The sequence below is a fragment of the Manis javanica genome, chromosome 11 (genome assembly GCF_040802235.1).
Source record: "Manis javanica isolate MJ-LG chromosome 11, MJ_LKY, whole genome shotgun sequence".
In the NCBI taxonomy this organism is placed as follows: Eukaryota; Metazoa; Chordata; class Mammalia; order Pholidota; family Manidae; genus Manis; species Manis javanica.
Genome location: NC_133166.1, coordinates 78,956,754 through 78,969,302, shown reverse-complemented (window position 1 = coordinate 78,969,302; position 12,549 = coordinate 78,956,754). Strand labels below are relative to the sequence as shown.

Genomic DNA, 12,549 nt, shown 5'->3' with positions numbered 1-12,549 from the left:
TAAGTCTTTTATTTTATAATGGTGTTAACTAGCTCTCCAGGGCTGAAATTTCAATATCTCTTGGCACTGTTTCTCCTCTGGCACTGCTTGATTTCCAGTAATGTTTGACTTTCAAATAGGTAGCCTCTACTATTTGGTAAGTCTCACATGGCCTTATACTGCCTACATACAGTCCAACCTTCATGAGATAACCACCATATGGATCACTTTAAGCCCTCCTTCTATACAACTTCCTCCTCTCCATTGTCAAGCCCTGCAGATTCCAGCTGCCTTGCAACCTCAACTCTGACCTCTTCCTCAGCTCTGTAGAACTGCTATAACTCTAGCTTTCTGCATCCCACTCAGCAAACTGTCCCAATCCTGGGAAATTATGAGGCACACCTCATGAATTCATTTCTCTCAGAGACAACAGTCTGGTGGTACCTGTTGATCATTGCTTGAAAACAGTTCTCTCAAATATTGTGTCCAGTTTTATAGTTGTTTATATATAAGTAAGAGGATAATTTGGTACCAATTATTCCCTCCATCAAGGTCAGAGGCAGAAGTTATAATTTTTTTTTAATGTTATATCCTTAGGATACATTTTCAGAACTCAAATTACTGGTTCAGAATAATGTCATACTTTCATGGCCTTTGAAATATATTATACTAACTGCTCTTCAATAAGATTTCTGCCAATTAAAATGATATATATTTGGATCTCTGCTATACAGCCAGGAAACTGAAGTAAAAACAAAAAAACAGAATAAAATTGGGGCATACAAACTTTTAAATCAAAGAAAACAATGGAGGGGCCTAGTGTTAGCAGAACCAAAGTAAATGGCAATACAAAACTGAATCAACTTAGAGAACTTTCTGATAAAAGCATTCATTTGTTGAACACTGTTCCCCAGGAAAACTAGACAACTAGAAAGATGATAAAGAAGTAAAAGTGAAGGATTCATTTTCTTTCTTCATATGAAATTCAGTTTCTTCACCCCTCTGAAACTGAAACTATCTCAAGTACAATAAACAGTTCTGCTAAAGAAAGAACAAGGTTTCATACAAGTCTTGCTGTATCAATCTTAAGATCATTAATACAAGCAGTTGAAATTGACATACGATTTTATAGACAAGCCTGATTATGAATAAATATGCCTAAATGTCTTTGCAGAAGATAGACAAATGGACATAGAACATAGACAAATGGATGGATGGATGGATGGTTAGGTAATATAAACAGATGGTATCTAAAACAGATGAACAAGATGAGTAGCAAGGGAAATGTCTACAGGTAAAATAATTTAAGATTCAGCTTTATTTACCGTTCCATCTTCCATCAGTTTCAGGCAAGAACCAAAATCTGCTAACCGAATATGTCCATTCATGTCCATCAATATATTGTCAGGTTTGATGTCCCTGAGAAAAAACAGATACATTCAACTTTCAATTGGGAAAAATGAATATAATCAGTTACTTGGACAGGTAACTTTTATGTTTGAAAATCTCAATGTCTTTTAAAGTTGTAATCTAAGGAAATCTATTTGACTATTTAATAGGTTCAAATCCTGGCTCTGATTTATATTAAAATTTTTCTTAAACACATGCAATTTCGGTGTTCTTCTGAAGATAAAAAGTCCTGTAGTAATTTTCATTCAGGCTGAATTAAAGTCATATCCTTCCCTTCAGGTTTCCAGATTCCAATGTAACTATGGTAGGCCTACTTTCTGCATTCAGAGAAGAGCCATAATTACTTGATATCCACAAAACATATTATCCTCTAGCCCTTGAAATTGAAGAGGGAAAAATATGCTTCCTACACGTTGAACATCAATGTAGATTAAAATGATTTTGTAAAGATCTAGCAACACAGTTTCTAAGCACACTATAAAAATTTTAATTGTGAAAAACTAACAGATTAGAACCTACCAATTCACTTTCAGAGGAAAAAGAATTTTCTATGAATATTATACATGTGAAAAAAATTTCTACTGCCATGTAGTTAATGGGAGATGGTAGGATACCTTTAACCTGAATGATGCCACTTAAGGTCTCTGCTTCACTTTTCCCACCTGTAATATGGGGATAATAATAGTTCTACCTTGATTACTTAAGTAATCTCTGTGTGTTGTACACCACAAGTTGCCAAATTATAACCCATGGGCAAAATCCAGCCTGATGCCTGTTCTTCCAAAATTTTATTGGCATGCAGCCACACCCATTCAAGTATCTACTATAGAAGCTTTCCTACCACAGTGGCAGTGCTGAGCAGTTCTGACAGAAACCATTGTCTTCAAAGTCTAAAATATTTCCTATCTGACCCTTTAGAGAAAGTTTGATTACTCCTGTAAATGATAGATGATTGCTTAATAGAGAGAGGCAGATAGACTGAAAACAATAACCTGTATAGGATTATTTGAATTTATCCTGAACTGCCAGAAAAGTTATCCAAAGAAAAAATTTTCTGTTGTTTGGAAACATCAAAGAAATACATTTTAGAACTGCAAGGAACTTTGGAAATTACCTAGGCTACTTTATTCTTTATTTTCAAAATATTAAGCTATATAGCCACTATATGTAACTGCTACTGGCATATTTCTCAGATTTTAAAGAAGACTAAAGGAATTACAAAGCAGGATTTACAAATTTCAAGAATTTTTTATTTTAAAAAATAGGAATTATAAAACTTATTAAGACAAATAAATTGTATTTATATTATAATTAATGAAATGGAAAACACTTAACCAAGACATTATAGGAAGCACTGATACCCCTTAGGAATCCCATCACTCTTCCTGACATTATCCCTTTACTCCACAACCTAGAGGTTAGCTGCCACTTCCCCATGTTTGATGTTTACTATATTCATGCGTATTTTATATTATTTGTACATATATATGTAACCATAAGACTATGTATTTTTCTGAATGTCTTTAAACTTTATAATTGATACCAGTGTGTAGGAACCTTTTGTAACTTGGTTTTATTCTAGTATTATGTTTCTAAAATTTATCCATGTTGATATATATTGTTCTAGTTCATTAATTTTAACTGCTATATGGAATACTTTCATATACCAAATTTATTTCTCAATTCTTCTGGTAATGGAATTTAGATTGTTTCCAACAATTTTAGATTATTTTAGATTTTTGCTATTACACAAAATTCTGAGATGAATATTTTTATAAGCATCTCTTAGTGCTTGTATGTGAACATTTCTCCAGGCTATACATCTAGAAGTGGAATTGCTATGATGAGAGATGTGCATCTTAACCAGCATGATTACTAATATGGTTAGGAATCTTTTTTATATTATCAGTGGTCATCTTAGATTCCTCTTCTGTAAAATATCCCTTGCCATTATACTGTGTGCATGCTGTTTTTTGTTTTCTGGTTCATTTTCAGGAATTCTGTTTACTCCAACTTCATTACATGTGTTACAAATATCTTCTCCCAGCATGTGGGCTTGTTTTTCCACATTGTTTATAGTCTTTTATTTGTAAGAAGTATTAAATACCTAATGTAGTCTTATAATCTATAATTTTTTTTTGTCTTTCACTTTTTCCAGCTTTACTGAGGTATAACTGACAAAACCAATACATGTAAAGTGTATAATATGATGATTTGATACACATCAACATTGTGAAAGGACTCCCACTACTGAGTTAATTAACACATCCAACACCTTACATACATAGTTTAGGTGAGACCACTTAAGTTTATCCCAGACCTCTAGCTCTGGCTGGACTCCCAGCTGATGGGCTAGCTATGTGAGTGACCTATCTTGATAGTGGATCTTCCAACCCCAGGTGAGCCACTACAACTCACCCTCTATCACAGACAGCAGCCCCTGCCCAGTCCTGCCGAAATGGCAGACTCTTGAGCAAAAAGGTGACTGTTGCTTTATCTTAGTCAACATCTTTCAGGGTCTCTGGTAGACACAAATGTGCTGCCTTCTCCTACAGAGGGTTTGCCTCAGGTGTCAGCAGAGCTCCCAACTGTCAGCTCCTTCAAAGCTGCCCAGAGCCTCTTCACCAAAAGGCATGTCTTCAGTCGTCCATATTCACTGACTGTTTAATGTGGAAATACAAATACTTGACCATTTCAACTAAAAGGGGAATGACTCTGATGGGTCACAGACAGTTCAGAACTCCTTGTGGGGCTGGCTGAGGCTCCAGCCTGCAGTGCAACCTGACTTCTCCCTGTCTAATCCTGCTTCCTCCAACTCCCTTCCATGGTGTTAATCCCTAATACAACTTGCATTACCCGTTCTGTCTCAGTGTCTGCTTCTGGAAACACTGTGTTACATGCAATGGAAAAATGGAACAATGGACCAGCAATTCCATTTTCTCATATATGAAGCAAAATAACATTCAGCATTCAGAATCACTCTGAGTCAGTGGCATATTGCAAATAAGGTGGCAGCCAGCCAAGGCAGACACCAAGTATTGTCAATAAAGGAAGTGAAAAGGAAATTCAGGCAAAACATTAGTTCCAACTTTCACAACCCATGAAAACTGAGAAAGAATTGCTCAGAAGAGATAAAATCTCTACATCATTGTAAGAACATTATTCAAGTTTCTTCCTAATTTGAATATGAATCATTAATTAGTTATCATTAATTAGTTCCTAAAGTCTGTAATTTTCCTTGTCCCTGACCAAAAGCAAGTAACATTTGGCTTAAAAGGAATAGAATTACTTTAAAACACTAAGTCAAAATTAATATTTATAATGATACATATTTTATATTTACAACATTAAGAACAAAAAAGAGCATTCCAAAACAATTTAAAGGCCATATTGAAAGGACAATATTCTTTAGGTCATTTTGGCTTTTTACTGCTTCACTAGAACATCAGTACCAGAGCATGGTTATTATAAACATTATGCCTATAATAATAAAATGTGGATGTAACAATATTAGTTCATCTTCAAGGGAGAAGTTTCCAACTCTGGCAGGACATTAAAGTCAACTAGAGAGGTTATTTAGTTTTGTGTACCTCAGCTCTCATCACATTCAAACTTTAAGTTGAAAATTAAAGAACGTCTATGGCAAAGTCTAATATGTGAGCCGACAGATTGACAATAAGGTATTTTATAACTGCCAAAATTGTATTTCAATAAACACAGGAAAAAAAAACATTTTGTTTAAAAGCATAGGAAAATACATACATGCTTTTATAACAATATTTCCTTTATACTGCATTTTTCTAAGTATTCAAGTGACATCTTTAGCATTATGATGATAAAATATTTCTGAACCTTAATAGTAATCCTTTGTATATCCTGTTTACTTTAGCCCTCCTTCCTTAGCTAGACTATTTCAATCTCCTGAAATATCTTATTTCTGTCAAAGACAAGGTTTTTTCCAAGGTCTTTCTGACTCACTTGCTCACCTACTTATTTACTTTTAATTTTCATATACACTATGTTTAAGTACATAATCTTTACTGCTTTTAACATGATTTTTTTAATTGCTCTCTATTATTACTACAACTAACTTCTCAAAATGAAGGACTATTTCCTCATCTTCTATTGTGTCTTTCACCCAAGAAAGTTGCTAGAATAGTAGAAAAACAGTACTGATTGAACAATATTTTTGCAATGAATGAATTTATAAAATTTGAAATGTGTCCATCTTGGGCACAACTATAAAGCAGATATATTTTCTTAAACTCAGTCTTTTCAAACAGCAATAAATTGAAGGTAAAGAGCACAGTACTTATATAAAAGCAAGTGATATCCTATAGTGACCCCCCACTTCCACTCCCAACACCAGGACACTAGTATCCATAGGAAAAAAAAAAGATACTAAATGTTTGTTTGAAATGTGTCAGCTAAGGCCTTAATGTAATAAAATATACAGAGAATGACAATTTACTTCTCCCATCAGACACGTTGTCTGTGCTCTCAGTATTTTCCCAACCCTTGGCTGTTTCTTTGTAGTTTACTCTGTTGTCTGCTCCTACTGGAGGCTCCTCAGGGCTCAGCCTTGGATCATCTTCAGTACTGTCCATGTTTCACCAAGTGGACTCGACTTATTCCATGACTTGCTTATCACCTATATGCCAATGACACCAAAGTACTCACATTACAGGTCCCAGCCTTATAGGTAGTAAGAAAAATCACTTCCTGGCAGGCCAGGAGCCTAGGCAAATTTGACAGTCTTGAGAATTCACCATAATTTATATGAATTGCAGATGTAACATGACGGTGAGGCTCTTGGCTTGGTTTCCAGACTTCAGAAAAGCAAGTAAGAGAAGTATTTTCTTAAAACCTTTTTATTCTGAAGTGATTATGGACTTGAAGGAAATTGCAAAAATAGTACAATGAGTTGCATGTTCCCTCCACCCAGTTTCCCTATATAGCTGTAGCCCAACAGCAAAGCCAGGAAATTAGCCGTGGTACACTGATTCAGTCTTTCATCTTTTTTTTAAACATGTGTGTGTGCATGTGTGTAGTTCATTGCAATTTTATACCAGGCATAAATCTGTATAACTACCCCCACAAGCAAGATGCACAACTGTTCTATCACCACGAAAATAGGACTCCCTCATGCTGCCTTTCTATCCCCTCCCACTCGCAACACTTGCCCAATCTCTGTTGCCTGGAAACCATTCATTTCTTCTCTGAATCTGTAGTTCTGGTATTTCAAGAATGTTTGTGGATAACGTGAAGGTCTTATGGCCAGGATCCTCACCTAAACCTAAACAACTTGATGACGTAACTAGCCTGCTGCTAGGCTACTGCTTCCATACCCTAGGTAATTAGCTACTATTTACTGAGTCACTATATAAAGAGCTCTGCCCAGCACTCTGCGCAGAGGCAGAGATGAAGGAGGATTACAGACCTGCAGACTGTTGGATGGAGATATAATTCTAGTGCTCCACCTATCACTGGGAAACAAGCCGAGTAATAAACCCTTTCACCCCAAGAACATTCCACTGCCATTCCTCTATTTCACTGAATCCACAGTGAACTTGCCCAGGGCTGCAATCCATTGGCAAGACAATGTTATATACATGGAATCATCTAGCAAGTAACGTTTTGAGATTTAATTCTTTTCAGGCGGCAGAATGCCCTGAAGGTCCATCCAGATTGTTAGATGTATCACTAGTTTATTCCTTTTTATGGTTGAGTAGCATCCACTGTATGGATATATGGTTTGTTCAACCATTCACCCATTGAAGGACACCTGGTCTGTTATCAGTATTTTGCTCTTACAAATAAGCTGCTATGAACATTCTATATACAGGTTTTCCTGTGTATATAAGTTTAGATTTTCTGGATAAATTCCTAAGAATGCAATTGCTGAGTCACATGGTAAGTGCATATTTAATTTTTTTAAGACCTTAAACTGTTTTCCAGAGTAGCTGTATCATTTTACATTCCTACCAGCAATGTATGAGAGATTTACTTTCTCCACATCCTCACCATCATTAAGTATTATCACTATTTTTAAATTTTAGCTGTTCTACTATATTCTCATTGATATTTTGTTGGTTTTAATTTGCATTTTTCTAATAGCTAATGATGCTAAACATATTTTTATGTGCTTTGTTGCCATCTGTATCTCCTCCTGGGTGAAATATCTATTCATGTCTTTTGACCATTTAAAAATTGGACTGTTTGAGGGTTTTTTATAAGTTTTGAGAATTCTTTACATATTTTATATATATAAGAACCTTGACAGACATGTGGTGTGCAAATATTTTCTCCCCATTCTATAGCTTGACTTTCATCTTACCAAAGGTTTATGTAGAGCACATGTTTTTAATCACAATGAGGTCCACTTCATTAATTTTTGTTTTAGAGATCATGCTTGTTATATCTAAGAACTTACCCAAGCCCTGGGTCCAGAAGATGTTTTCTTCTACAAGTTTTGAACTTTTACATTGTATACTTAAATCCATAATCCATTTTGAATTATTTTTTGTATTTGTGTGAGGTTAAGTAATTCTTATTTATTTCCTATTATTCTATCATCATTTGCTGTAGTCTATCCCTCCTCCATTGAAATACTTTTGCACCTACGTCAAAATCAGTTGTGAGTGTCTGTGCTAGTCTCTGTTTGGGCTCCCTACTATCCAGTGGTCTGTGCATTTATTCCTCCACCATTACCCAAAGGTCCTGCTTAAGGCTGCAAAAGAGCAAATCTTAATATCAGGTAGAGCAATTTCTCCCACGTTATTCTCCTTTTTCAAAATTGTTTTAGCTACTCTAGTTTCATTGCATTTCTATATATAACCTCTGGAATAAGCTTGTCTTTATCTAAAAAATATCTTCACCAAAGGAAGAGAGGTGGGCCTCTGTCCTGGAACTTTGAGGGTTTCTGCAGTCCAGAGTCAAGTGTACAAATCAGGTTCTGCTGGAGCTACAGGGCTGCTAAGAATGTTAGGTGGAGAGGGGAGGGACTCCTCCTAAGAGCCCTCCCAGAAGGAAGTCCATCAACTACTTCAGTACAGCTGGGCTCTGTTGGGCCGTTCTTGGATCACAGTTCAAGGACTATAAAACCATGTACTCAGGAGCCTATTCCAGACTCCCCTAATAACTGTGTTCTTTTGCCATTAAAGTTAAATTCTCCAGTAGTTACATTACAGAAGTAATAAGATTGCACATTTAAATACTAGAAATGAAAAAAAGTCTTCACTATGCTAAAAGTCAATCTGGATTGTCATAAACACAGAAAACGAAATAATATTAATTTGTAGCTAGATACAGTTTTTCAGGAACCACTAGTGTGAGGCCTGATCACGACTGCAAAGAGATGGGAAGGAGTTAGGGTTGTTAAGGGTGATTAGTTCAACCATACTATTTATGCCTGGATCTAAAAAATAAAATCTTGCTGGGATTTTGATAAGGATTGCATTAATCCTATAGATCAATTTGAGGAGAACTGACATCTTTAAAGCATTTCAACTCCATTAGCCACTCATTGTTTCTAATTTAGCCAAAGATTATTGGCCAGAATTAGCTGTTCTACCAATACCATATCTCTTCTCTCCTCATCCCACTGCATGTATCCTTTCCCTGCCTCCTTTAAAAGGGAAGAAGCTACTGGGGTAATTCTCAGTAGAAGATAATAATAATAGCCCTTATGAGTATTTTTATCACCATAATATTCTTGGGTTTCTCAATATAATAACAAGGAAGTGGTCTGCATATATCAGTTATGTAGTCACTAACACTTTGATAAGCAGCATCTTTTCATCTTTACTCACTTCTCTGAGTTCACTGTAATTTGCTTGTATAATTCATTTGGACATTCACAATCCAGACTAAATCAATCTCTTATATTTTTGCCTCTAGTTATTTAACTTGTATTATTTTAATTTTCACTTATTTCTTCTGTGTTGTGTCCCCAAGAAACTGAAAGCTTCTTAAAAGTCAGAACTATATGCTATACTTACCTAAAAATTCATATAGTTTAGCATAATGTCATTTAAAAAAGAGAACTCAAACATTTCTTCAATAAAGCACTTGCTGAAAACAGTCTACTGCAAAAATTGGTACTCACATTTTAAGAAGTACATTGACCATATTAAACTAAAAAGCTTTTGCACTGCAAAGGAAACAGTCAAAAAAATGAAAAGGCAATCTATTACATGGGAGAATATATTTGCAAACAATCCCTGAAAAAAGGTTACTACCCCAAATATATACAAAACTCATAGAACTGAATACCCAAAAAAAAATAAGCTGATTAAAAAATAGGCACAGGACCTGAATAGACATGTTTCCAAAGAAGACATACATACAGATGGTCAACAGGCCAACATCACAAATCATAAGGGAAATGCAGTATCAAAACCATAATGAGATACCACTACACACAAGTCAGAATGGCCATTACTCAAATGGCAAAAAATAATGAGTGTTGGAGAGGATGTGGAGAGAAGGGAACCCTCCTATACTGTTGGTGGAAATGTAAATTGGTACAGCCACTATACAAAACAGAGGGGAGGCTGTTCAACAAACTGAAAATAGAAATACCAAAAAAAAGAACAAAATGACCAATTAGAAAAGATACATGCACTCGATGTTCAGTGCAGCATTATTTACAGGAGCCAAGATGTACAGGCAACCTAAATGCCCATGTATAGATGAATAGATAAATATGTGGTAAATGTACAAAGTGGAACATTACACAGCCATAAAAATGACATCTTGAGAGAGATTCAAGATGGTGACATGAGAGGTGAGACAGAGAATTCCTCCCAAAACAACATACAGTGTGAAAATATAGTTAATACAATTAGCCCTAAAACAGCAACAGGAAAGAAGGCTGCACCAGACCGCATACAGATCTCATGAACAGAGCAGACCTCATGAAACAGGGTAACATACGAAAGCCTTGATCCGGCAGGACCCAAGCCCTTCCTCCACCTCAGCTCACCGGTGGAGGAAGAGAAACAGAGCAGGGAGCAGGTGGAAGCCTAAGACTGCTGAACACCCACCACTGGAGGTCTGCTTTGGAGCACAAACCTACATTGTGTGGTGCTCTGGAGGTTGGTGGGGTTGGGGAGCTGGGGTAGGCAGAGTGCTTGAGAGACTGAGATTCTGGCCATTTGTGAAGAACAGGGATCCACTTCCGGCTGCTCTGGGATAAAGGAAAGGCAGGCAGTCTGAGAGGCTTCCTAGCAGTGAGAGGGCTGCTGAAGGAGTGAGGATTACACAGAGTTGGCTGCGCAGGAGAAGGGATAAGTGTACAAGGTTATCTGGGTGCACTCTGCCCAGCAGGTTGGGAACTTTGAGGAGCTTCATGTGCCCCATCCCCCTGGCTCTCTACTCAGCTCCAATGCCCCCCACTGTAACACACAGCCTGCTGGGTCTTCCTCTTGGCCTGCCAGCACCTGCTCGGAAACCAGCAGACAATGCGCTGGCATCAAGCCAGCCAGAGGGAGGCCCTGCCTACAACAGCTAGAGATGCCAAACACATAGGCTTACACCCATGTGATCAGCCCACAGGCTCTGATGCTAGAGACAGGCACAGCAGCTGGCAATCAGGAAACAGCTCTTTCCTCCCCGCAGGCACCAGCGCCGCTCCCCTACAACCCCCAACCTCACTCTAGGGGCTGAGCAGCTCCAGAGACTGGAGCTTCTGGGCACGATAGGGCACCACATAGAATTATGAAATGTAAAAGGAACCTGGTACAGAGCAAAATCTCACAAACCCTAGAAAAAGGGCCAAAGGAACCTGAATTCACCAATCTTCCTGAAAGGGAGTTTAAAATAAAAATCATAAACATGCTCATGAATGTACAGAAAAATATTCAAGAACTCAGGGACGAATTTAAGATGGGAGATTCAATCATCAGGAAATTCCATGTCTGAAATGAAATATACAATGGAGGGATTTAAAGGAATATTAAATGTAGTATAAAAGACGGTAAATGTAATAGAAATTAGAGAAGAGGAATACAAAGAAGCTGAGGCACAGAGAGAAAAAGGTATCTCTAAGAATGAAAGAATATTGAGAGAACTATGTGACCAATCCAAACGGAACAATATCTGCATTATAGGGGTACCAGAAGAAGAAGAAGAGAGAAAAAGGGATAGAAAGTGTTATTGAGGAGTTAACTGCTGAAAACTTTCCCAACCTGGAGAAGGAGATAGTCTCTCAAGCCATGGAGGTGCACAGATCTCCCAACACAAGGGACACAAGGAAGACAACATCAAGACATACAATAATTAAAACGGCAAAGATCAAGGATAAAGGCAGTTAGAGAGAGAAAAAGGATCACATACAAAGGAAAACCCATCAGGCTATCATCAGATTTCTCAACAGAAACCTTACAGGCCAGAGGGAGCGGCATGATATATTTAATGCAATGAAGCAGAAGAGCCTTGAACCAAGAATACTCTACCGGAAAGGTTATCATTTAAATTTGAAGAAGGGATTAAACAATTTTCAGATAAGCAAAAGCTGAGAGAATTTACCTCCCACAAACCACCTCTATAGTGCATTTTGGAGGGATTGCTACAGACGGAAGAATCCTAAGGCTAAACAGACGTCATCAAGGGAAGTAAAACCACAGCAAAGTAGAACAATCAATTACTAAGCAGATGCAAAATCAAATCAACTACCCTTAAAGTCAATCAAGGGATGACAAAGAGTACAGAATACGATAACTAACATATAAAGAATGAAGGAGGAAGAAAAAAGAGAAAAAAAAAAAGAACCTCCATGTTGTGTTTATAGTAGCATACAAAGTGAGTTAAATTAGACTGTTAGATAGTAAGGGAATTACCCTTGAATCTTCGGTAACCATGAATCTAAAGCCTGCAATGGCAATAAGTACTTACCTATCAATAATCACCCTAAATGTAAATGGTCTGAATGCACCAATCAAAAGACACAGAGTTACTGAATGGATAAAAAAAACAAAACCTGTCTTTATGCTGCCTACAAGAGACTCACTTCAAACCCAAAGACATACACAGACTGAAAGTAAAGGGATGGAAAAAGATATTTCATGCAACTAATAGAGAGAAAAAATCAGGAGTTGCAGTACTTGGATCAGACAAAATAGAATTCAAAACAAAGAAAGCAACAAGAGACAAAGAAGG

General features: G+C 36.9%; 1 protein-coding gene across 14 annotated transcripts in view; it reads right to left on the bottom strand.

The window, feature by feature from the left end:
- CDC42BPA (CDC42 binding protein kinase alpha) overlaps positions 1-12,549 on the bottom strand; it is a 288,893-nt gene that overhangs the window by 149,414 nt on the left and 126,930 nt on the right. For all 14 annotated transcript variants that reach the window (XM_073216736.1, XM_073216729.1, XM_037013633.2 and 11 more), the window contains exon 6: positions 1,305-1,398. In XM_073216736.1, coding sequence (XP_073072837.1) covers positions 1,305-1,398 — 94 coding nt within the window. The remainder of the gene's footprint in view (positions 1-1,304; positions 1,399-12,549) is intronic.